Here is a 22,666-nt window from a genome sequence, read left to right on the forward strand (position 1 = left end):
CCCTTCCATGATGCTGAATGTTAATCCATAAATAAAAAGCTAGTTAATGATATTGTACATAAGTCATATTTTAACTGTAGAGTAGTGTGTTTGTTTGTTTTTTAACCACAAAACCAGAGGGGGAACTGTGGGAGCAAGTGGGTTGGGCAGTGGCAAGAAACCTCATGACACATCCCTCCGCCTCCTTGTGTTGGTGGAGAAGTCTGGAGCAGTATTTAAATTCTGGGAGGTCCTGCTTGTCAGCAGCAAGAAGAGGAGACCAGGAGTACAGCATCATCTGAGACTGGGTTCTTCTCTGCCAGCTGCAGACCAAGGTAAGTCTGCTGTTTGCTCCATTGTTGTCCTGTGATTTCAGTTTCATTTCACAGAGAGGTTAAGCTGTAAGAAAAAGAAAAAAAAAAGATTTAACCATAATGCTGTTAATCAGATTTAAGTTGTTCTAGTTTTCTGAATAAGCATGCCAGATATCTTGCAGGCTTATGGAAGAAATACGACCATGCCAGGCTTTTGGAATGACAGTCTAATATAAGACTTACAAATACTTTCTGAATCCTCCAAAGAATTGAAATTACTTCTTCTAATTAGAAAAAAAAAGTCAAGTTTCATGCCCCTTTTGAATAATTATATTTATGTCATTTTAAATGGATAGATGATTGTGGAGACATTTAAAAGGAAGTTTCTCTAGTGCTAATGTAAGTCAATGATAATTCTATTTTTAATGATTTGATTTATTTCATATTCAAGGGGAAATACTTTATGAATAGTTTACTTCTATATTTAGCTATTAAAAATTTCACTAAAAATATTTGTATGTCACTTTATAGATTTATTACAAATTGAAAAGCTATTGACTGTTTTCAGTTTCAAATTTCTAGAACACCTTTCTTAAATAATTAACTTTATAGATTGCTTCCTTTTATCTAAATATCACCTCCTTAATAATTTATGTTAAAAGCCACATCTGAAATGCATGCTGGAAAAGGAGAAAGCAAATTTTCTTTAAGTCTTATTTTCTCTTTCTCTTGTGTTTTCCTTCTCTGAAAAATCAGTACTCCCACATTGCTTGTTATTTCAGTTAAATTTATTTGTTTTTAGGTTTAGCTAGCTGGGGGTATCAGATATCAGGTAGTAATGGTGTCATCTGTGGAACTCCAAATTTTAAAGTTGAACAAATATAGACTTGTAAAATTCTTCTCTCCTTTGCTTAAGTGAGAGGTGGAGAATAGAGGTGTTATTACAAATAATAACTCAAAAGATCATAATATTAAAAAGAAAGGTTTCTTTAAGAAGTGGAATAATCTACAGAAAATATATTTTGACTGATTATTTTGTAATGTAGTAGCATAAAAAGATATCATTGTTTTAACCTGCAATATTCCTTACAAAATATTTTGCAGGAAAAATCACTACCATGAGAATTGCAGTGATTTGCTTTTGCCTCTTAGGCATCATCTCTGCCCTTCCAGTGAGTATAGCTGAATGAAATTCATCAAAATAAATGAATTCAGTGCTCCTATGTGCTAGAAACACTTCACCTTGTAACCTTTTCTCAAACTTTCTGTTTCAAAGGTTAAGCAGAGTGATTCTGGAAGTTCTGAGAAAGAACAGGTAAGCATTTTTGAGGTTTTTCATGCAGTTCGATTACTTATATAACTGCTATAAGGTGCACTACAAACATATTTGTGCAATCTGTGCTCATTTTCATAGTTGACTGTTATTTTATAAGTTGGCTGCTTGTTATGAATCTAGCCAGTACGAAGCACAATATTGTTTTTTTAAATATATGCTCTTTAAATGAGATATTTTTATGTAACAAGATAATGCTCTTGTCCATTGTCATGTTAAGTGAGTTCTATGAAGTTAAGTGACTTTCTGTTTCCAGGAGTCAATACAGTCTTCTCTTGAAGTAGAAAATTCCATTCTTTGCTTTGCTTACTGGAAAGTTGAGTTTAAAATTCAACTCACATATTGGATAGTTCCTATGACTGTAATATTCACAATATCCCCTAAGATGTTTGCAAAGAAACTCATTGTAAAAAGAAAGCAATTTATGCTATTTAGATCTATCGTGCTTGTCAGCTGACTTTAGATCACATTTTTTCAGCCAAACATAAGACCAAATCAAACTCTTTATATTATTTGACCCACACCATAAACACCTGCCCTCCACAATAGGTGAAATTGTGCCAGTTGTATAACAAATGAGCATTGTCCTGAGGAGCTTGGACAAAAAGGCATACAGAGTTCAATTCATTTAGCTTGTTTAATGAAGGCATTAAGAGAATTATTGCTGCCTGCATTTGGGTGTGCATGTGGGGGTGATTTATGTAATGCAAATCACAATAACGAGCTAGAAAAAGTAGCATTTATAGAGAGATAGACGTCACACTATGTGTGGCAAAAATTAGTGCCTTTTTAGTAGAATAGATATGGCACATGAAATCAAGGCAGGGTAAGTAATTCAATTATATTTAGGAGATAGATGAGAAGCTCAACATTCTAGTATTTAGAGCTAGTAGGAAATAGGGGAAAGTCTAGACACCCTTGAAAAAGGACACTGGCTGTCTGTGAGTGTTATGATTACTGAGTATGTTTTAGTTTGTTTATTTTGTTTATATTTTAAGTTACATTTTTAATTATAAATTTACTTAGAAATATATTCTCCCTGAGTGTGTTTTATATCTATAAGTAGGAAATATATATAATACCAACTTACATATAATATTTCTGCAGATGTTATATATTTTATTTAATATATATTTTATATCATATTGAATATATTTATTATCAAATATATTAATATATTTTATATCAAATATATTCATATTTGTAAAGAAAATAAAGAGGGAAACATTAGACTGATCTGGACCAACAGTTTTCACATCTTTTTTAGGCAAGGAATCTTATCTTTCATCAAGAACTTTCAAAGAAGCCTACTATACCTACTATGTGCTTAGAGCCAGCCCTGGGGAAACCCAAAGTGCTATTGACTAGCCCCTTCCCTTTCCTGTGGAGAAAACTCTAGTTCTCAATGACAGGGATATGAACTCGTCAGATCTGACCCTACAGTCCATCAGATGACACTGATTCAGAGTAATTTCCACACATTTGCATATTAAAATCATTTTCCAGAGAAGTCACTTGCCTAAAGGAAAGGCCATTTCACTCATATCTTTGGCGCCTTAGCCATAGAACTTAAAGTGCCATCATTTTAATATTACATTTCTGCACTGTCCACTATGCTAACCACTAAACACAGCGGTTATCGAACACTATACTGCTAGAGCTAGTGCAAATGAGGAGCTGATTTATTTTATTTTATTTTATTTTATTTTAATTAACTGAAATTTAAATGGCCACGTGTTTTGTGGCTAGAGGATATCACAGCACATAGAGAGTTTCACCTTGTTCCACAGAGAAAGGAAAAAATTAACAACACTGATTAAAGGCACCTCTGCTTTGAATTTGCTTTTTCTGAGAGTTGTGCCTTTTTATTTCAGCTAGCAAACACAGAACAGAAAAGTACAGTGTTAAGATCAGTTACCTGGATTTGAACCCTGGCCCTACCATTTACTAACAAATTCATTGCAATTTAGTTTCAGCTGATGTGTAAAATGGGAATAATAATATTAGTTATTTCATCAAGGTGGATAAGATTGAAAGTGTTAATATTGTAAACCACTTTGAAAGTGTGCTTGGCCCACAGTAAGTGTTATGTAAGAGTTTATCAAATGAATATGCAAGAAAAATGTTATAAAAGGGGTATCTTTGACTCTAATTGACTATACACATGTATATTATGCTTATCCATAAATATTACTCAAATATAGGTTTTTTTAGTTGATCTCAGAGGTCCCGTATATCTTTTTTTTTTTTAATGCTAACAAAGATACTTAACAACAAATACCCAGATGCTGTGGTCGCAATGACCAAAGACTGACCTACTTCAAAGCAAGTTCTCCTAGGACATCAGTTTTAATTAATTAAAAAATAAATTTCTCTCAGTTAAAGAGCAATAACAATAAATAACCACCAAGTAAGCCATTCAGTCTGGTTACATATATACTCCCTGACTTTTGGTAAATGAGAGTTTAGGATACAAATTGTCTGCCATGTTGGCTTCTTTCCACCAATCATCAATCAATAAGCTAAAAAGTCAGAGCTGATTTGAATGGAAAAGGTTAACTTTCACTAAAAAATCGAACATGTATAATGTACACTTATGTGTCCTTTCTTCATAATACTGTGTTCACTAAAAAAAAAAAAAAAACGACAACTTCAAACAAGAAGTTTTATTTTGAATCAGAGACTCACCATGACTTAGAGAAATGGAAAAAGTCATTCTTTCTCCTAATGACATTGCAGGGGTTCAATACTGACAAAAATCCATGAGAAAGTTTTCCAGTAAATTTCCCATTGAAATATTGCTCAGAAAGAAAACATTTATTCACAAAATGTCAGAAATACCAGGATTCTGCAGAGAAGTTTAAGGTGGCAGAAAATATTTACCAATGTCTGTTATTTGAAATATTAAGCCTCTTGCAATTATTCAAAGTATCTTATAGATGCCTTACCAAGTATCTGCTAAGTATCTAATTAATGAATACCAAAATCAAAACTTTGTTTCTAAGAACATAATGGTTTATTTGATAACTAGTCTTTTTGCTAGGACTGTTATTATTTTTTGCTAAGCAGGAGATTAATAAAATTTGCATTCCTTAAGATTCTGTCTGAATATGCCAAGAATCTCTAATAAGTAGAGTTATATAATAGACTCAGTGTATTTGTTAATTAGAAGTTTAATGAATAAACATTAACTGGCCAATGGAAGGATTTGAGTTGCAGTTTATACACAAATATAATAGAGTCGCCTTTATATTATCCATGATAGGAGAGTGGTTTTAGGTATTGGTGCGCGCATCAACATATGGAGCTTTGGTCTCCCGAGAATTTTCATTTCAAGTAAAAAAAAAAAAAATCTCACAGTTACGCATCTGCATGTATTGCATCATTGAAGTTAGTTAAATAATGCCTAATATAAACAAAGAAAAACTATCAATATGAATATTATATTTCACATATTTGGCTTGAAAATATTTTTGTAGTAAAACAAGGAAAACCCTTAGATTATGAATCTCTTGTGTTAAAAGAGAAATTAGAAAATGTTCACTTTAAGGTCCCAAAAGTCAACGAGTACATTGTTGTGAATGCGGAGATTTGAAAAGAAATAGGTAAAAGATGGTAAAAGCTGTCTATACTGTAAAGGTTCAAAGAAATCAAAAAACTCTTAAACTAATATTTCCAATCATGCTGGTTTTAGAGTCTTCCAAGTGTGTCCAATGAAAGCAATGACGTGGACGATGTGGACGATGTCGATGACGGAGACCATGCGGAGAGCCGGGACTCCACCGACTCGGATGACGACGATCAAAGTCATGACTCCGATGAGTCCCAGCATTCTGATGAATCTGATGAAATGGTCACTGATTCTCCCACTGACCTTCCAGCAACCATAGATTACACTCCAGTTGTCCTCACCAGAGGCATATATGATGGCCGAGGTGACAGCGTGGCTTATGGGCTGAAATCAAAATCTATAAAGTTCTACAGTGCTGAAGACCAGGTAAGTCCTCTAATAGATACAGCAGGTGGTTATGATTAGAACCCAGTTTTAGGAAACCAGAGTCTAGGTATCATTCATTCATTCATTCATTCATTCACTCAGCAAGCATTATTACCTTATGACCAGTCAATTTAAGACCTTCTTCTGCATGGTGGTTTTATATTTAAGTCGATGTAACCTCTCCCTATTTTTCTCTCTCAATCACAATGCTGTTTTTCTAAATCCTGCCTATAAAACATTTGATCTATTCACTTTTTGTAGATTCAAATAACTTCAGAAAAGTGATTATTTTCATAATATAAAGATCGCATTTTGAAATTAAATATCTAAAAGCAGTTGTAGAGCTGCAAATGCCACTGAATCAATACTCAAAGGATCTAAATTTAACACATAACCTTGCCATTTACTATTCACTTTACTTTTCATCATTCAATTCACTTTCTCTTTATGTAAAAAGAGATGATAGACACACTTCATAGGTTTCATCACATGCGTCACTGATGTACCTATTGAACTAAAGAAGATGACCTATATAAAAGGGCTTGGTGAAATAGAAAGTAGCATACAAGTGTTATTTTTTACTTCAGCAAAATTTAGATGATTTTAAATGCAAACTGGCCTAAAAGTTAGAGAGCAGAAAAGAATTAAAACCATTTCCATCCCTGACTGCTCATTTAATTCTTTTTCCACTTGTGCTGTTACTCAGTATCCTGATGCCACAAAGGAGGACCTCGCTTCACAAATGGAAAGCAGAGAGATGGGTGATGCTCCCAAGGCGACCCTGGTTGCCCTAAACCTGCAGTCAACTTCTGATTTGGATAGCCGTGGGGGAGACAGCTTTGAAAAAAGAGATAGTAGTCTGGAAAACAATGGCTTTGAGCATTCCAAGGAACATAAGCTGAAAGCAGATGATGAGAGCAGTGATCATTCCAATGTGATCAACAGTCAGAAAATTCCAGAAGACAGTCATAGTTCCCACAGTCAAGAATTCCAGGGCCATGAAGAAAAGCTAGACCTAGACCCTAAGAGTGTAGAAGAAGATCAACACCTAAAATTTCGCATTTCTCATGAATTAGATAGTACATCTTCTGAGGTCAATTAAAAAAATAAAAATACAATTCCTTACTATGCTTTTAGTTAAAATTAAAAATGCATTATAGTGGGGTGGGAGAGACTATGAAGTACTTATTTCTCAGATTAGCAGTAAATGTCTATGTATGTGGATCTAAAAGTAGATGATATTTTTGATGATGAGTTCACTTGTATGGCTTTGTAAACCAAAAGTAACACCCTAGTCAACCAAAATCTCCAGGTTTGGTCTGTGTTCTTTCTAGATAACAAATGCAAACTATCACTGCATTTTGTTTGCTGTTCTTCTATGAATAGAAATTCATGTAGACACAAATAGTTTTACAAACTTATAAGATTTTATGTCACTTAAAAGTTTATGTCACTTTTTTAAATTAGTGTATATTTTGTTGTGATCATACTTTGTTTCTGCAAATAAATCTAACATCTTAAATCTACTGAGAGTTTGGTGGTATTAGTTGCTTTTCTTGTTTGATTTCCCACAGTTAACCAACAATTTATAAAATACAATCATGTTAATGAATATATATGGGACATAATAGAAAGCAAGCTAAGCCCACTATATCAGCTATACAGTTTCTGGCTGAGCTGAATTTCCTTGTCAAGGAAACAGGGTCATATGGGCAGTGATTTTCAGCCAGAAGTTTTCCACCATGCAGTGTTCTATAGACCACTTCCAATCAGAGAAACTAATTTCAGCAAAGTTTATATAAAAGCTAATGTATGCCTGGATGCAAATTACAAATCAACTTTTTCATTTCTGATCACTTTCTATTAATTTCCTTAGTAAACAATGCTTTCTTGCCCTGGGATGAAAATGTAGATAGATGTCATAGCTATTAGATGAATGGATGGATGGATGGATGGATGGATGGATGGATGGATGGATGGAGAACAAATATGTTTGGCGTTGAATGCTTTTATTTTTATTCTTTGTTGATGTATTGAAAGTTTTAAAATGCAGTTTTAGATAATAATTAAAATTTTCAATTTTACTAAAAGCTATAATTTCTGGAAGCCTGAAATAGAGCAAGTATATTTATTTCCATGTCTTGCTCTGTTCTTTTTAACATAGAAATTCCATTTGGAGACTTAAAGATTCTCTGTTGAACAACTCTTGGAACAAAAGATGTAATTTTTTAAAAAGAAGATTTCCTAAGAAAGGAAATTTAATAAGAACACAAAAACAATAGGGGATAGTTAAATCTGTGATCACAGAAAACCCAGCCTTAAATTCTTACAACAAAAAATAAAGAATGAAAATAAACAACTTAGGTTCCCATTTTTAAAATTAGAAGAAAAGTAACACATTAAGAAAAAATAAAGCATGAAGAAGGAAAAGATAAAGCAAAAGAAATGAGGTAGCAAGCAGAAAATTGGAAGAAATATTTAAAATTCTGATTCTCTGTAAAAATGTAGCATAATAGACTTCTTTAGCTATCAATAAAAGAAGGTAGAAAGCACAAATAAAAAATAAAAACAAGTAAACAACCAGTGAAACAGAAAATTTAAAGAATGATATGTAACTACTTTGCACAACTAAATACAATCAAAGCAGAAGACCTAGATGAATTGGATTAATTTCTAGGAAAATACAGTTTAACAAAATTCACCTTGCTGTACATAGAAAGCATAAATAGACAAACTTCTCGGGAGGAAAAAGAAAAACGTTATTAAAGAACTAAGTATAAAATCTGGACCCAAATGATTTCATAGGTAAATCCTATCAAATCTTCAAATACCGTATAATCCCAATACTGTTTAAATTGGAACAGAGAAGAAAAATTCTCCAATGATTCTTTTTAAAGATTTATTAATTTATATAAGAACCGGGGTACAGGCCAGATGCATGGGAGGGTGAGAGGATTCACCACCAGAGACAGAGCAGGGAACAGAACAGGCAGACTGACTGAAATACACTGCTGAGGGGAGCAGCGAACAAAACAGGAGCCGTCTGCTTCGCCATGTGGGATTCTCGCCATCCAGCTGGGATCGAACCTGCGCTGCAGAGGCTGCAGACAGCTTCACAGTGCGGCACTCAACTGCCTGCACCACCAGGGAGGCCCTCCAATGATTTTTTTTTTTTTAAGATTTATTTTTTATTTATTTATACAAGCACTGTGTACAGTCAGAAGCACAGGAGGGTGAGAGAATTCACCAGAACCAGAGCGGGGAGCAGAGCAGGCAGAAGGAGCGAAGTACACTGCTGAGGGGAGCAGCGGGCGGCAGGAGAGGTCTGCGCGCCATGTGGGACCCTCCTCCGGTGGCCAGGGAGCAGCTGGGGATCAAACCAGCGCTGCAGAGGCCACGGGCAGCTTCGCAAGCCAGCGCTCAACCGCTGCGCCACTGGGGAGGCCCCCTCCAGTGATTTTTATGAAACAAGTATAACTTTGATGCTCAAACTTGATGAAGATAACACACACACACACATATGCACACACATCAAACTATTAACCTCACTCATGACTTACAATGGGAAAATCCTAAGTAAAATGCCAACACATGAAACTCAAATCAAATTTAAAGTATGTATCATAATCTAGGAAGATTTATTATAAGGCAATGCTTCATATTTGTGGATCCATTCCAATAATTCACCATATATCTAGGTCTAAGCAGACAGATGTCATATGATTAGATCTATAAATGTTAAAAAGTACTTTGTATTAGTCAGCTATTGCTACAAAAATGAATAACACCCCCAATATCTCAATAGTTTACAATATCAAATATTTCTCTTCTCTCTCTCTAGTTTGTGGGTTTGCAAATGTGCAGGATAGACAGATTCAAATCTGTTCTGTATGTTCCTCAATCTGGGATCACAAAAAACCTAGGCATGTCTTTCTGATGCCAGAGGCAAAAATATAAGCGGGATGAGCAGAAGCACATGATACTCTGGGCTCAGGACCGACACATTACCCTTTTGATCAAATTCCATTGTTCAAAGAAAATCAAATTGCCAAACCCAATATCAACGTGTGGATGAAGTACATTCTACTCACACTGAATCATGATAGCAAAAGTGGAATTAAGAAAGACTTGAGGGCTTCCCCTGGTGGTGCAGCAGTCGAGCACTGGCCTTCGAAGCCGCCCACAGCCTCTGCTGCGCCGGTTCGATCCCTGGCTGCCAGCGAGGGTCCCACTTGGCGCAGCAGACCTCTCCTGCTGTGCCCGCTGCTCCCCACAGCAGTGTATTTCGTCTGTCTGCCTGTTCTGTTCCCTGCTCTGGCTCTGGTAAATTCTCTCACCCACCCATACTTCCGACTGTACCCAGAGCTTGTATAAATAAATAAATAAATAAATCTTTAATAAAAAAAAAGTCGTGAGAGCATGTAATAAAATGCTTTTACATAATAAAATTTACGTATTATGATTTTACATAATTTTACATAATAAAATGTAACACAAACTTTGGCAAATTTTACACTCATTCCTAATTTCATTAAAATTATGACTATATCCTTAAATGATGAAATATTTTATACCTCAATCCAAAAAGCAGTATCATATATAAAGAAGAAGCAATAGAAACAAATACATTAGGACAAAGACATTACTAGTTAGCATAGCATTTGGAGATATAGACTAGTAAGATCTGTATATATAAGCACTGAAAATCAATTACACTTTTTTTTAATTTATTTATTTATACAAGCAGTGGGTACAGTCTGAAGCACGGGTGGGTGAGAGAATTCACCAGAGCCAGAGCGGGGAACAGAACAGGCAGACTGACAAAATACACTGCTGAGGGGAGCAGCAGGCACAGCAGGAGAGGTCTGTCGCGCCATGTGGGATCCTCACCAGTGGCAGGGGATCCAACTGGTGCTGCAGAGACTGCGGGCAGCTTCGCAGCCCAGCGATCAACCACTGTGCCACCAGGGAGGCCCCAATTATACATTTTTGTATTTATTCTATCATACCACACCTAGGAGACAGATAATCAGCACAAAACCATAACTAGCAAGTTCTGTAAGGTAAACATATATACAAAAAATACAAACAGTATTTTGTATTTAAGTGACATAATGTCATTTAATACAGAAACAAAAAAAAAATTAAATATTTAACAGGAACTGTACCAAAACTATATTAAGAAAACTATGAAATACTGCTTTAAATTTTTAAAAATGGCTTGAATAAATGGAAAAATATAATTTGTTCTCAAGTAGGACAATTCAATACAATAAGGATGTCAATTTGCCTAATTATTATGTAAGTATAATGTGATTCTAATTAAATCAAAAGTTCTTTTCCCCTAGAGTTATGAAAGCTAATTCTAATATTTATATGAAAAAATAAATGTACAATTTGAAGGAAAATCCTGAAAAATAAAAGCAATTAGACAGGACTAGTCAGATGAAATATTAAAACAATCTATAAAGTCTAATAACAACACTGTGGGACTGACAAATGGACAGAGTAAAAGAGAATGATAAATCCAGAAACAGACCCATGTACATCTGGGAATAACTGTAGAACATCTGAGATCACTTGGGAAAATATGGACTTTCAAATAAATGATGAGTGACTGAATTCCATTTGAAAAAAGATAAAGATGTATCTATTTCTCTCCCCACCCAACAAAAGAGACAAATGTAATAGTCAAGTCCAAATGTACCAGAAGCATAAATTTAAATGGAACTATAAAAATATTGGACAAATACTTTAGGTAATTACTTTGTAATCTGGGTGTGGAAAAGATTTTCCTAACGATGAGGAGACAATGCTGTATCACCTGCTATAGACTAAATGTTTGTCCCCTCTCAAAATTCACATGTTGAAACCAAGTTCCCAAAGTAAGGGCATCTGAAGGCAAAGCCTCTCAGAGGGGCTTAGGTTATATGGGTAGAATCCTCATTAATGTAACCAGTTCATGGCCCCTTCCTGTACAAGAGGAAATGTCTTTCTAGAAGATGACCTTCTAGTAGGCTCTCCTTACAAGACAACAAATATACTACTTCTTTGAGAATGATGAGAAGCAAATGTCTATTGTTTATAAGGTACTATAGTCTGAACAGACTGAAACACCACCATCCTTCCAGTCATCATTGGTCAAATGTAACAGATTCTTGGATTCTCAATATCCTTGCTCGTTGCACTTCATCACAACCAATCACAAGGGATGGCCTTATCACCAGTGCCCCCGCATTCCACAGAAGAAGAACATCACATATCCCACTGGCAAGTTGCTCAGCACTGCCATCAATTTCAGGGGCATGAAAAAGTTAATCCTGAAATCACATCCTACAATTTATCAGTCAGTATTCAGTTAGAAATTTTGAAACACACCAATTATTTGAACAGGGAGTACTTACAATAAAGAATTATTAACTAGAAATAGGAAATTAACAAGAGAAGGGCTGTCCCAAACAGGACCAATTTGGAAAGAAGTGTCCTCTCCCCCAATCTGAGAGTCAGACATTATTAGAGAGAATGTAACTGTAATCCAAGGAATGCCAGAAAAGTTTTTTTGTGTGTGTGTTATCCTGGGCCAGAGCTGGTCCACTATATGGTAGGCTGAAATCGGCAAACAGAACACTTTCTAGTGAAGGGCCAGGATACCAAAGCTAGCAAGAAAGAAACCATGGACCACGACTGCAGGGCAGGAAACTACCCGCCAAGGTGCCAGCAAAACAACTGGAGAGTGAATGCCACTGGGTGTTGTGTATGCACATCTCTAGCAATCGCTCCATAGCAGCAAGGAGACTGTTTCCTGTGTCCCAGCAGCGCCCTCTACTGACAAAGCTTGCATTGTGCCAACTGGCAAAGCAAGTTCGTTCACTGGGTCAATTCCAGTATCACAAAACAGGGCTAGGCAATGATTTCATACAGTTGTTGGGGAGATAGATTAGAAAACACCGTGGCTTCCCAAAATATTAAGAATAAATCTACCCACAATCTCGCAATTCTACTCCTAGGTATCTACCCAAAGAATGCAAAAACACTAATTCAAAGTGACATATGTATGCACTGCTATGTTCATTGCAACATGATTTACAATAACCAATGTATGGGAATAACCTACATCCACCAAAACAGATGAGTGGATTAAAAAGATGTAGATAGTCACAATGGAGTAACACTCCTCTATAGAAGGGGGTGAAATCTTGTCATATGCAACAACACAGATGGATCTAGAGGGGATTATGCAAAGCAAAGTAAATTAGAAGCCGGGCCTCCGTGGTGGCGCAGGCGGTTGAGCAAAGCGCTGTGAAGCTGTCCACAGCCTCTGCAGTGTCGGTTCGATCCCCGCCGGCCTCAGAGCAGCCCACATGACGAGCAGACCTCTCCTGTCTCACCTGCTGCTCCCCTCAGCATTGTATTTCGTCAGTCTGCCTGTTCTCTTCCCCCGTTCTGTCTCTGGTGAATTCTCTCACCCTCCCTCATCTGGCCTGTACCTCGGCTCTTGCAAAAAAATAAATAAATAAATAAATAAATAAAATAAGTTAGAAGGAGAAAAACAAATACTGATGTGGAATAAAAAGAAACAAAACAAAGAAACAGATAAAACTAAACCAAAACAAATACTAAAATCTTGACTGTGGAATTGAGGCTATCTGCAGGCGAGGATCGGCATAGGAAACAAAGGGCATAGGAGGCCAGTGGTCTATGTGGAGGACAAAGAGTGTCTTGGCGGTAGACGTGGTGTGATAATACACATCAGAGGAGGTGGGCACCTCTACCTCTGCAACATATACAATGTTATAAACCAATGATACTTCAATTAAAAAAAGAATAATAATGCAATAGAAAAATGACAAATAACCAAGATCTAATTTTTAAAAATTACTGTTCTTTGATTGTGATGGGCATGATCTATGAGCAATCCATTCCTTGATTATTGCCATTCCTTACTTATGTGTTGTCACTTGATTAATACACACTGATAATTTTTTAAAGTTTTTTTTAAAGATATATTTATTTATGCATACAAGAACTGGGGTGTAAGACAGAGTTGCGGGTTGGGGGGAGGTGTGTGTGTGTGAGAGGATTCACCAGAGGCAGAGTGGGAAGCAGAACAGGCAGAGCTACTGAAATACACTGCCGAGGGGAGCAGTGGGCGAGACAGGAGAGATCTGCTGCGCCATGAGGGTTGTTCCCTGGCTGGCAGGGATCAAATTTGTGCCGCAGTGGCCGGTGATAGCTTGATAGTGCTGTCTTTAGTCCTGTGCCACCAGGGAGGCCCCCACACTGCTAATTTTAACTACCAACGTACTTCAAATATTTTTAAACTAAAAATACACAAAATTCCAATAAAATACAAATAAATAAAATTAATTAAAAAATTTTTAACATGGAGGGTGGGATTAATAAACATCCTATAAAAATAAAATTATAAGTTGACAAAAAGAGAAAGCATAAGAAAGAAAATAATACAGAAACCAAACCATGGCTCCAAAATATGCACAATTGATATTTCTGAATTAAGAAACAAAAGAAATGAAACAATATTTCAAAATTATGAAAGAAGAAAATTTTCTTACTAAAAGAAATGGAAAATTGAATTTGCTAATTAAACCCATTCAACCTTCTTCAGAAAAATAATTGCACAAAATAATCAACACAAACATTATCCTGAAGCAGGAAAATAACCAAAAAAAAAAAAAAAAATCACCAAGCAGGTAAATTTGGAGTAGAAAAATCAAGTCATCTGCTAAGGCAGAAAGAAAAGTGTGGGTTTAATCAGATCTCCTACTTCTCCATAGCAACATTTAATGACAGGAAGGTGGAGGAATGTTTCCAGAACCTTAAAGAGAGGGGGAAAAGACCAAGCCAAGAATATTATGCCCAGTCCATTTGTTTTATATTTATGGCAACAAAAACGCATTCTCAATTTTGTACAGATTTGGAGAATAATGAAGCATTAATAAATCCTTTAAAGAACTACTTTATAACAAATCTATCCCAAAAGAATTGAATCAAGAGAAAGAACTCAGGGAAAGCGATTTCATATTTTTAAAATACTAACAATGAGTACTAAATACCACATCCTCTTGATCCACTCATTTGTTTGGGGGCACATAAGTGATTTCCATAGTTTGGATGTTGTAAATAATGCTGCAATGAATATAGGCGTGCACATATCACTTCAAATTTGTTTGTATTATTAGGTAAATCGCTATAAGTGGAATTTCTAGTTCATATGGCAGATATATTATTGATCTTTTGAGAAATCTTCATACTGCTTTCCATAGGGATTGGACCAGTTTACATTCCCACCAACAGTACAAAATTGTTGCTTCTTCTCTACAATCTCGGCAGCACTTGTTATTTCTGGTCTTTTTTATATGGGCCATTCTCACAGATGATAGGTGGTATCTCTGACACAATGAACCAGAATCTCTATGAGTTAGACTCCAAAATCATACCAAAGGCAACAAAACCCTTTCCACGTGAATGCCTTACAATGCTTATTGGGCAATAATTTTATGCGTACATAGTTTGCAAGCTAATTACACATTTCTTGCTGGCAAAGACATTTTATTTTACACCCTGATCATATGTAGGATAGTGCTACATGGATATAAAAGCAGGTATTCTGTAAAGTCTGGAAGATCTGGGAAAACTGTAAGTTTCATTCATGTTGGCATCAAAAAGTGGTTAAATATTATAGCTGCATCTGACTAAACTAAGAAATACTAAGTGATAAAAATGTATTTCACCAAGTTCTTGACTAGTATGGCCACCAAAACATTACCACTAGTTCAATTTTGGTATTCTTCTAATATATATATATATATATATATATATATATATATATATCCATTATACCCCAAATAGCATTGTGTAGGCCTACATCCATAATCTCCAAGTCTAGTGGGAAGAACAACCTTCCTTTTTCAATAACTAAAAAATAAAAAGTTCTGTGTTGATTTCCATTGAACAGAAATAGGTCCCATGCCTGTTGTTAAATAACATTCACTGGGGCTCAGGGTCTATGAGGCTCTTGTTGGCCATACCTGGTTTCCATGCTTACTACTTGAGAGCTAGAGGTGGTATCAGCCACATCTGAGACATATAGGGACTCAGCCAGGGGAACATGGTTCTCCAAGAAAATCTGATTACTTTTAAGAAGGGAAATGGTTGCTGAATTGCTAAACATCAACAACAAAAATAAGCCAGTCTCTGCTCTCTATAAGCTTATATTCTATTCAGAAAGACAACTATATGACAGATATTTTTTAAATGAGGTGGTAAATTTTGTGATAAATGTTTACAGAGTAAAGGGACAAATAAATTCAGCTGGGTACCAAGATTATCACTAAGGAAGTTTCTAGAAAGAGATGAAGATAGGAATTATATGTTATCTTTGCCTCCCAGGATTCCAACATGTTCCTGGCATCTGGTGGGACACTCTACAAGTATTTGATGAATTAATTAATATTCCTTATTGTATCTTTAGTTGTATGGGAATTTGTCCAGCCAATATTTGACTTCAGGATTCAGAGAAAAAAACTGAGATAGAGATAAAAATTGTAATCAAAATTATAGTGCAGGCCAAAAAACAAGCCAAGGAATCTCCACAAAAGCAGAGACATATCCAAACAAACTCCAGGCATGGAAAAGAATAACACAAAACCTTAGCCTCACATTATTAGAACAGTAAAGTGAGAAATAAATAAAGTAAAATTTTTAGCCAAAACACCAACTCTTCTTCTAATGATTTCAGATGTCAAGTGCTAAAAATTTATGTTACAATGTTCTTGAATAAATAAGAACTGGGAAAAACTTGACAGAGAAACATGTTTGTTTGGGCAAGTTGCTAAGCAACATCACACAAGCCAGAGACTTCTTTTGGATTTCCTTTTGAAGGTGGAATCTGCAGGATCAACGGGTACTTAAGCTTGTGCGTGTTTCATTGGTTCCCACTGGAAAATAAAAGTAAAACAGAAATGATTTTAATAACACAGAAGTCAGAGATGCAGACAAAACTAAATATTAAGTAAGACTGCACTATTTTTAGAGTTGCCTTTTTTAAGAAGCCGTTTAAGGCTTCTTTGAGTCCACGGTGGCAATGGACTAAGAGATGGATCTGCATAGCATGCCCCACAAAGAACCTATCAAACAGCTTAAATAAAACCAATAGCATGCAGGCAGGGTGATCTATGCCCGCACAGCATTTCAGTTTAGATTACTGAGTTTTGTAGTATGGCAAGGGAAATGTGGCAAGCAGATGAAATAAGTAATAGTGTGTGTATCTCACTTACTTACAAGGGAAAACTGCATGAAAATAGGGTTTTAAGATAGAGGGACTTAAAGGAAGGATATTTTTTCTTTATAGAGGTCACATTGGTTTACAACACTGCACTTGATTTAAGGGAATAGGTTCACATTGCCTCAGATGTGTATCTCCAAACTATGCCCACCATCAAAGCACACGTAGTCCTTTACCCCAAGTGGTTGGGTTCCTCCCTCTTTGTCCCCACTCCCACTATTATTTTCACTATACCAGCCTTAATTATTCAATCAGATTGCTAGGGGTTTGTTTTGGTTTCATTTTCTCCTTTATTTTGTTCCTTTGTTTTATTTTTCTCTATATTCTACATATGAGTGGAATCATCCAGTATTTATCTTTCTCCTTCTAACTTATTTCACTTAGCACAATTCCCTCCAGTTCCACCCATGTCATTGCAAATGGCAAGAATTTATATTTTTTATAGCTGAGTACTATTCCACAGTGTGTGTATGCCACATCTTCTTAATCCACTGCTCTGTTTATGGGTTATTTAGTTTGTTTCAATTACTTTGCTAATGTAAAGAATAATGCAATGAGGCCTCCCAGTGGCGCAGCGGTTGAGCGCTGCGTTGCAAAGTTGCCCGCAGCCTCTGCAGCGATGACAGTTCGATCCCAGGCCCCCAGCGACCCCCCCACCCCTCTGCTGCTGGTGAGGGTCCCACATGGTGCGCAGACCTCTCCTGCCTCCCGCTGCTCCCCTCAGCAGTGTACTTCGTTAGTCTGCCTGTTCTGTTCTCCGCTCTGGCTCTGGTGAATTCTCTCACCCTCCCGCACTTCTAAATATACCAGGTGCTTGTATAAATAAATAAATAAATACATAAATACATAAATACATAAATAAATAAATCTTTAAAAAAATTAAAAATTAAAAAAATAAAAAAAGAATAATGCAATGAACAAAGGAGTGCATCCATCCCTTCAAATTAGTGATTTTGTAGTTTTCAGGTAGATACCTAGGAATTGGATTGCTAAATCATATGGTAGATCTATTTTGAATATTTTGTGGACCCTCCATACTGTTTCCCATGAGGGCTGAACCAGTCTACATCCCCACCATCAGTGTACCAGGGTTCCTTTTTCTCCACATCCTCATAAACATTTGTTGTTTCTAGGTTTTTCAATATTTTCCATACTCACTGGAATGACGTGGTAACTTACTATGGTTTTGTTTCACAATTCCCTGATGATAAGTGATGAAATATTTTTATGTTTATTGGTCATTGGTATGTCTTCTTTGGAAAGATGTCCATTTAGCTATTCTGCCCATTTTTATTGGATTCTTTGTTTTCTTTTTGTTGAGTTGTATGAGTTCTTTGTAGATCTTGTACATCAGTCCCTTGTGAAAGGCATGATGTGAAAATTTTTTTGCCCATTCAGTAGGTCATCTTTTTGTTTTCATGACAGTTTCTTTTGCTGTACAGATGCTTTCTAGTTTGATGCAGTTCCATTATTTATTTTTTCCTTTGTCTTCCCGCCTGTTGGAGTCAAGTTTCCCAAAGATATCCCTAGAGTTCTTTTTGTGGAGTGTTTTGCCTACATTTTCTTGTTTTGTGGTTTCAGGTCTTACATTCATGTCTTTGATTCTTTTGAGTTAATTTTTTGTATGATGTGTGCATGTGATTGTCTAGTTTCCCAGTGCCATATATTGAAGAGACTTTTCTTTCTTCATTGTAGACTCTTGACTCCTTTGCCCTGGATTAACTGTCCACATCAGTGTGGTTTGATTTCTAGGCTCTCAACTCTATTCCATTATTCTGTGTCTATTTTTCTTCCAATACAATAGTGTTTTTATTATCATATCCTTGCAATAAAGTTTGATGTCTAATAGTGTGATACCTGCATTTCTTGTCTGTTTTACCAAGATTGTTTCAGTTGTTTGGGGTTTTTTATGATTCCATAAAAATTTCAATAATATTTGCTCTATTTCTTTGAGGAAGTCCATTGAAACTTTGATAAGGATTTTATTGATTGTATACATTACTTTGGGTAAGATAGACATTTTAATAAGGTAAATTCTTCCAATCCATAAACTTGGATTATCTTTCCATTACCTTGTGTCTTCTATTTCTTTTAACAATATCCAATAGTTTTCACTGAATAGCCCTCTTACCTTCTTTGTTAAGTTTATTGCTATCTATTTAATACTGTTTGATGCTAGTGTAAATGGATTGTTTTCTTGATTTCTATCTCTCTGGTTCATTATTTGCACATAGGAATACAACAGACTTTTGTATGTTGACTTTGTATCCTGCCACTTTACTATATTCTTCATTATTTCTAATAGTTTTTTAGTGGAAACTTAAGAATTTTTTATGTATATTGTCATCATCTGAAAATTATTATACTTTCACTTTTTCTTTTGAAATTTGGATTCTTTTTTATATCTTACTCTGCTTAATGCCTTAGTTAGGACTTCTAGTACCATGTTGAACAGCAGTGGCAGAGTGGATATCCTTGTCATGTACCTAATCTTAGAAGAAAAGCTTTCAGTTTCTTATCATTAAGCATGATGCTAACTGTTGATTTGGTATATATAGCCTTTATTGTGCTGAGATGAGTTCTTTCTAGCCCCATGTTATCAAGGTCTTTTCAAAGAACTACTTTGCATCTGTTCATAGGATCACATGATTTTTTGCCTTTCTTTTTGTGATATGGTAAATTACATTGTCTTGAACTCTAGAAAGTTTCGATTCCATGTGTCTTGGTGTAGGTCTTATTTCATTTAGGTAACCCAGTTACTATTAGCTTCATGGAGTGGTAAATGTAATCTTTCCCAAGTTGTGTGAAGTTTTCCTCTGTTATTTCCTTAAATAGATTCAACATCCCCCACCTTTCTATTCTCCCTTCCCATTCTGGGATACCATTATTCTTCTCTTGACTTTCTTAATGGTGTCAAATATTTCTTGAATGCCTCTTCATTTTTTGTACATCTTGTTTCTCCCCTCGCTTCTCTCCCTCCTTCCACATGGGCCCTTAGTACATTACTATCTTTGAAGTCACTGATTCTGTCTGATTGATCTATTCCACTTGCATAGCTTTCCCTGGCATCCTTAATCTCACTTATTGAGTACTTTACTTCCTGTATTTCTGTGATTTTCTAATCTAAAACTTCTATTTCTATCTTCTAGATTTCATTTCCAATTTCTTTTGTTGTTGTTTGTTTATTTATTTATTTATTTATTTATTTATTTATTTACACAAGCACTGGGTACAGTCAGAAGCATGGGAGGGTGAGAGAATTCACCAGAGCCAGAGCGGGGAGCAGAGCAGGCAGAAAGACGGAAGTACACTGCTGAGGGGAGCAGCGGGCGGCAGGAGAGGTCTGCGCGCCATGTGGGACCCTCCTCCTGTGGCTGGGGAGCAGCCGGGGATCGAACTGGCACTGCAGAGGCTGCGGGCAGCTTCACAAGCCAGTGCTCAACCACTGCACCACCTGGGAGGCCCTCATTTCCAATTTTTTTAACTTGATTTTGTTCTGAATTTTGTTGTGGCAACTTGATTAGCTTTCCTAAGTTCTCCAGTGTTTTCTTTGACTTGCTTTTCTGAGTTTTCTACTTTTTCTTTGAGTATCTTTATTATAATATTTGCAAACTCTGTCTATGTCTAATAGGAAAATACAATCTTCTATCATTTTATGTTTGTAGTCTAGAGAGTTGTTTTTACCTTGTGGTGTCATACTTTCTTGAGGTCATGAATTTCTATGTGGTATATTTTTCTCTCAGTCCATTTTGCTACTAGAGGTCTCCATATTTTATGATTTTCTTCAATAATGATTTTCTTCAATAAAATGCTAAAGCATTTTATTTATTTACTTACTTGATTATTTACTTACTTATGCCTTTACTGGCTTCTGTATATATTTAGATCTGTTTGTAGTGGCTGATTGTGAAGTTTGTGGAGGGACTCAGAGGAAATCAGATGTTGGCATTGATGGGTTGAGGTAAGGCTTGCTTTAATTTATGGCTTCCCAATAACCTCCCTTTCTGGGTTTTGGGATGAGATATTCAGCAGTACCAAGAGGTAGGAAGGAGGAGTGCAGATCAGAATCCCCACTCTCTATTATGTTTACAGGGATTCAGCTGGGATATACCTCAGCTCCTCCACAAAGTTTTCCCCACTTTCAAGGGAATATGCCTTCACACAATCTTTGCTCTCCTTTCTAAGGCCTCTGGCTAATCTGATTGCCACACCACCAGACTGCTCTATTCCATACCACACCCTCCAAGGTTCCTCTCTCTACCCACCTTCTGTTCAGTGTAGCATGAATCTCCTGGGTATCAGTCCTATTGAAGTCTACCCTGATCTCTACTGACCAAGGGATAATCAATCCCATTCCTATCTGAGAGACTATCTGTACAAACAATATCCCTCTGGCTCATGGCTCCAGAGCTACAGCCCATGGGCACCAGACCATGTAGTTGCCTCTTCTGGGACCTTCAGGGTCTGCTCTGCTGCTTGTCAGAACCTATCAGATCTGGGTTGCTTCCAGGACACTCACCTGAGCTCACTGGGGTCTATGAGGATGCACCAATGTCTGCAGAGGTCTGCTATGGTCAGTCAGCTTCCAGGACCCGACCCAGAAATTTGCAGCAAGGTCTGCAGGAACATAATGTGGCAGGTCTACTTGCAGGTCCTGTCCCAGGGCTCAGGGTTCTCTGAGGTCTGCTGAGAGTTACTGTGCTAGGGCCTTCCCACCAGACCAGTGGGGATCCCCTTACCCTCCTGGGCAGACTACCTGCTTGGTCCATTCCACTACTCACTGGGGTCCCCCTCTTTCAGAGGTTACTCCTAGCATGTGTTATAATTGTCTGTTTTCCCTTCAGGAGTTATGGGATTTGTTCTATTGAAATCTAGCTATGAGTATGTGAAAGAAGTAGAGGTGAGCTTAGTTGTTTCATTCTGCTACCACCTTGCCCACCCTCAAGTCTATGTTCTAAAGTCTATAAAGCTTAGCATGCATTTGAGGCCTTCCAAGGTCTGACTCTGCCTTCTTTCCTCCCACACTAGCCAGAGTAACATCTCTTCTGTATCCTCTCTTGCACTGAGAGTCTTCCTTACTGACTCGATCGATATTAAATTGCATTCTCCTTTCTACTGTTATTTAGAATCAGAGTATGTATCTCTTCAACAAATTATAACCCCCTGAAGGATCATCTAAATAGTGTTTTGTGGGCCTTCCTGGTGGGGCAAGGGGTTGAGATGCAACCTATGAAGAAATACGCAGCTACTGCAGCGCAAGTTGGATCTCTGGCCAGGGAGCAACCCACATGGTACAGCAGAACTCTCCTGACTTGCCCGCTGCTCCCCTCAGCAGTTTATTTCAGTCAATCTGCCTGGTCTGTTCCCCACTCTGTCTCTGGTGAATCCTCTCACCTCCCGCACCTCTGGCCTGTACCCCAGTTCTTGTATGCATACATAAACAAATCTTTTAAAAAAAAGAAAAAAATAGTGTTTTGTTTTGTATATTATAACTAAAAATGGCAATGTTACTATAAATAGTAAAAACACAAAATTTAAACTCTACAAACAGCAACTAAATAAATGTGTTTATTCTGTTATTCCTTGATCTTATTATTGCTTTTTCATTCAATAGAATCTTCCTTAAGTCTCTGGGCTGGAGACATATTAACAAAGAAAGAAAAACAACAACAAGAAATGAAAAAAAAAAAAAAAAAACCTAAAGAGTAATTTGTCTTTTAAACCTTGAGCTATGAAAC

General features: G+C 36.5%; 1 protein-coding gene across 1 annotated transcript; it reads left to right on the forward strand.

Moving 5' to 3' along the window:
- Positions 1-205: 205 nt before the first annotated feature.
- Positions 206-7,148, forward strand: SPP1 (secreted phosphoprotein 1). The gene is made up of 5 exons (XM_037530293.2): positions 206-314; positions 1,398-1,465; positions 1,570-1,608; positions 5,321-5,623; positions 6,330-7,148. Exons 2-5 carry the CDS (start codon positions 1,412-1,414, stop codon positions 6,723-6,725), a joined length of 792 nt encoding a protein of 263 aa, XP_037386190.1. The 5' UTR covers positions 206-314; positions 1,398-1,411; the 3' UTR covers positions 6,726-7,148.
- Positions 7,149-22,666: the final 15,518 nt, after the last annotated feature.

The sequence above is a fragment of the Talpa occidentalis genome, unplaced genomic scaffold (genome assembly GCF_014898055.3).
Source record: "Talpa occidentalis isolate TD23 unplaced genomic scaffold, MPIMG_talOcc4v2.1 talOcc4.6, whole genome shotgun sequence".
Classification (NCBI taxonomy): Eukaryota; Metazoa; Chordata; class Mammalia; order Eulipotyphla; family Talpidae; genus Talpa; species Talpa occidentalis.

Excerpts from the sequence above, each read along its gene's own strand:
- SPP1 (XM_037530293.2), top strand. The coding sequence starts at position 1,412 with ATGAGAATTGCAGTGATTTGCTTTTGCCTCTTAGGCATCATCTCTGCC. Across the intron at positions 1,609-5,320 it reads GAAGTTCTGAGAAAGAACAG|AGTCTTCCAAGTGTGTCCAA; the intron begins GTAAGCATTTTT and ends TGCTGGTTTTAG. Across the intron at positions 5,624-6,329 it reads TCTACAGTGCTGAAGACCAG|TATCCTGATGCCACAAAGGA; the intron begins GTAAGTCCTCTA and ends GCTGTTACTCAG.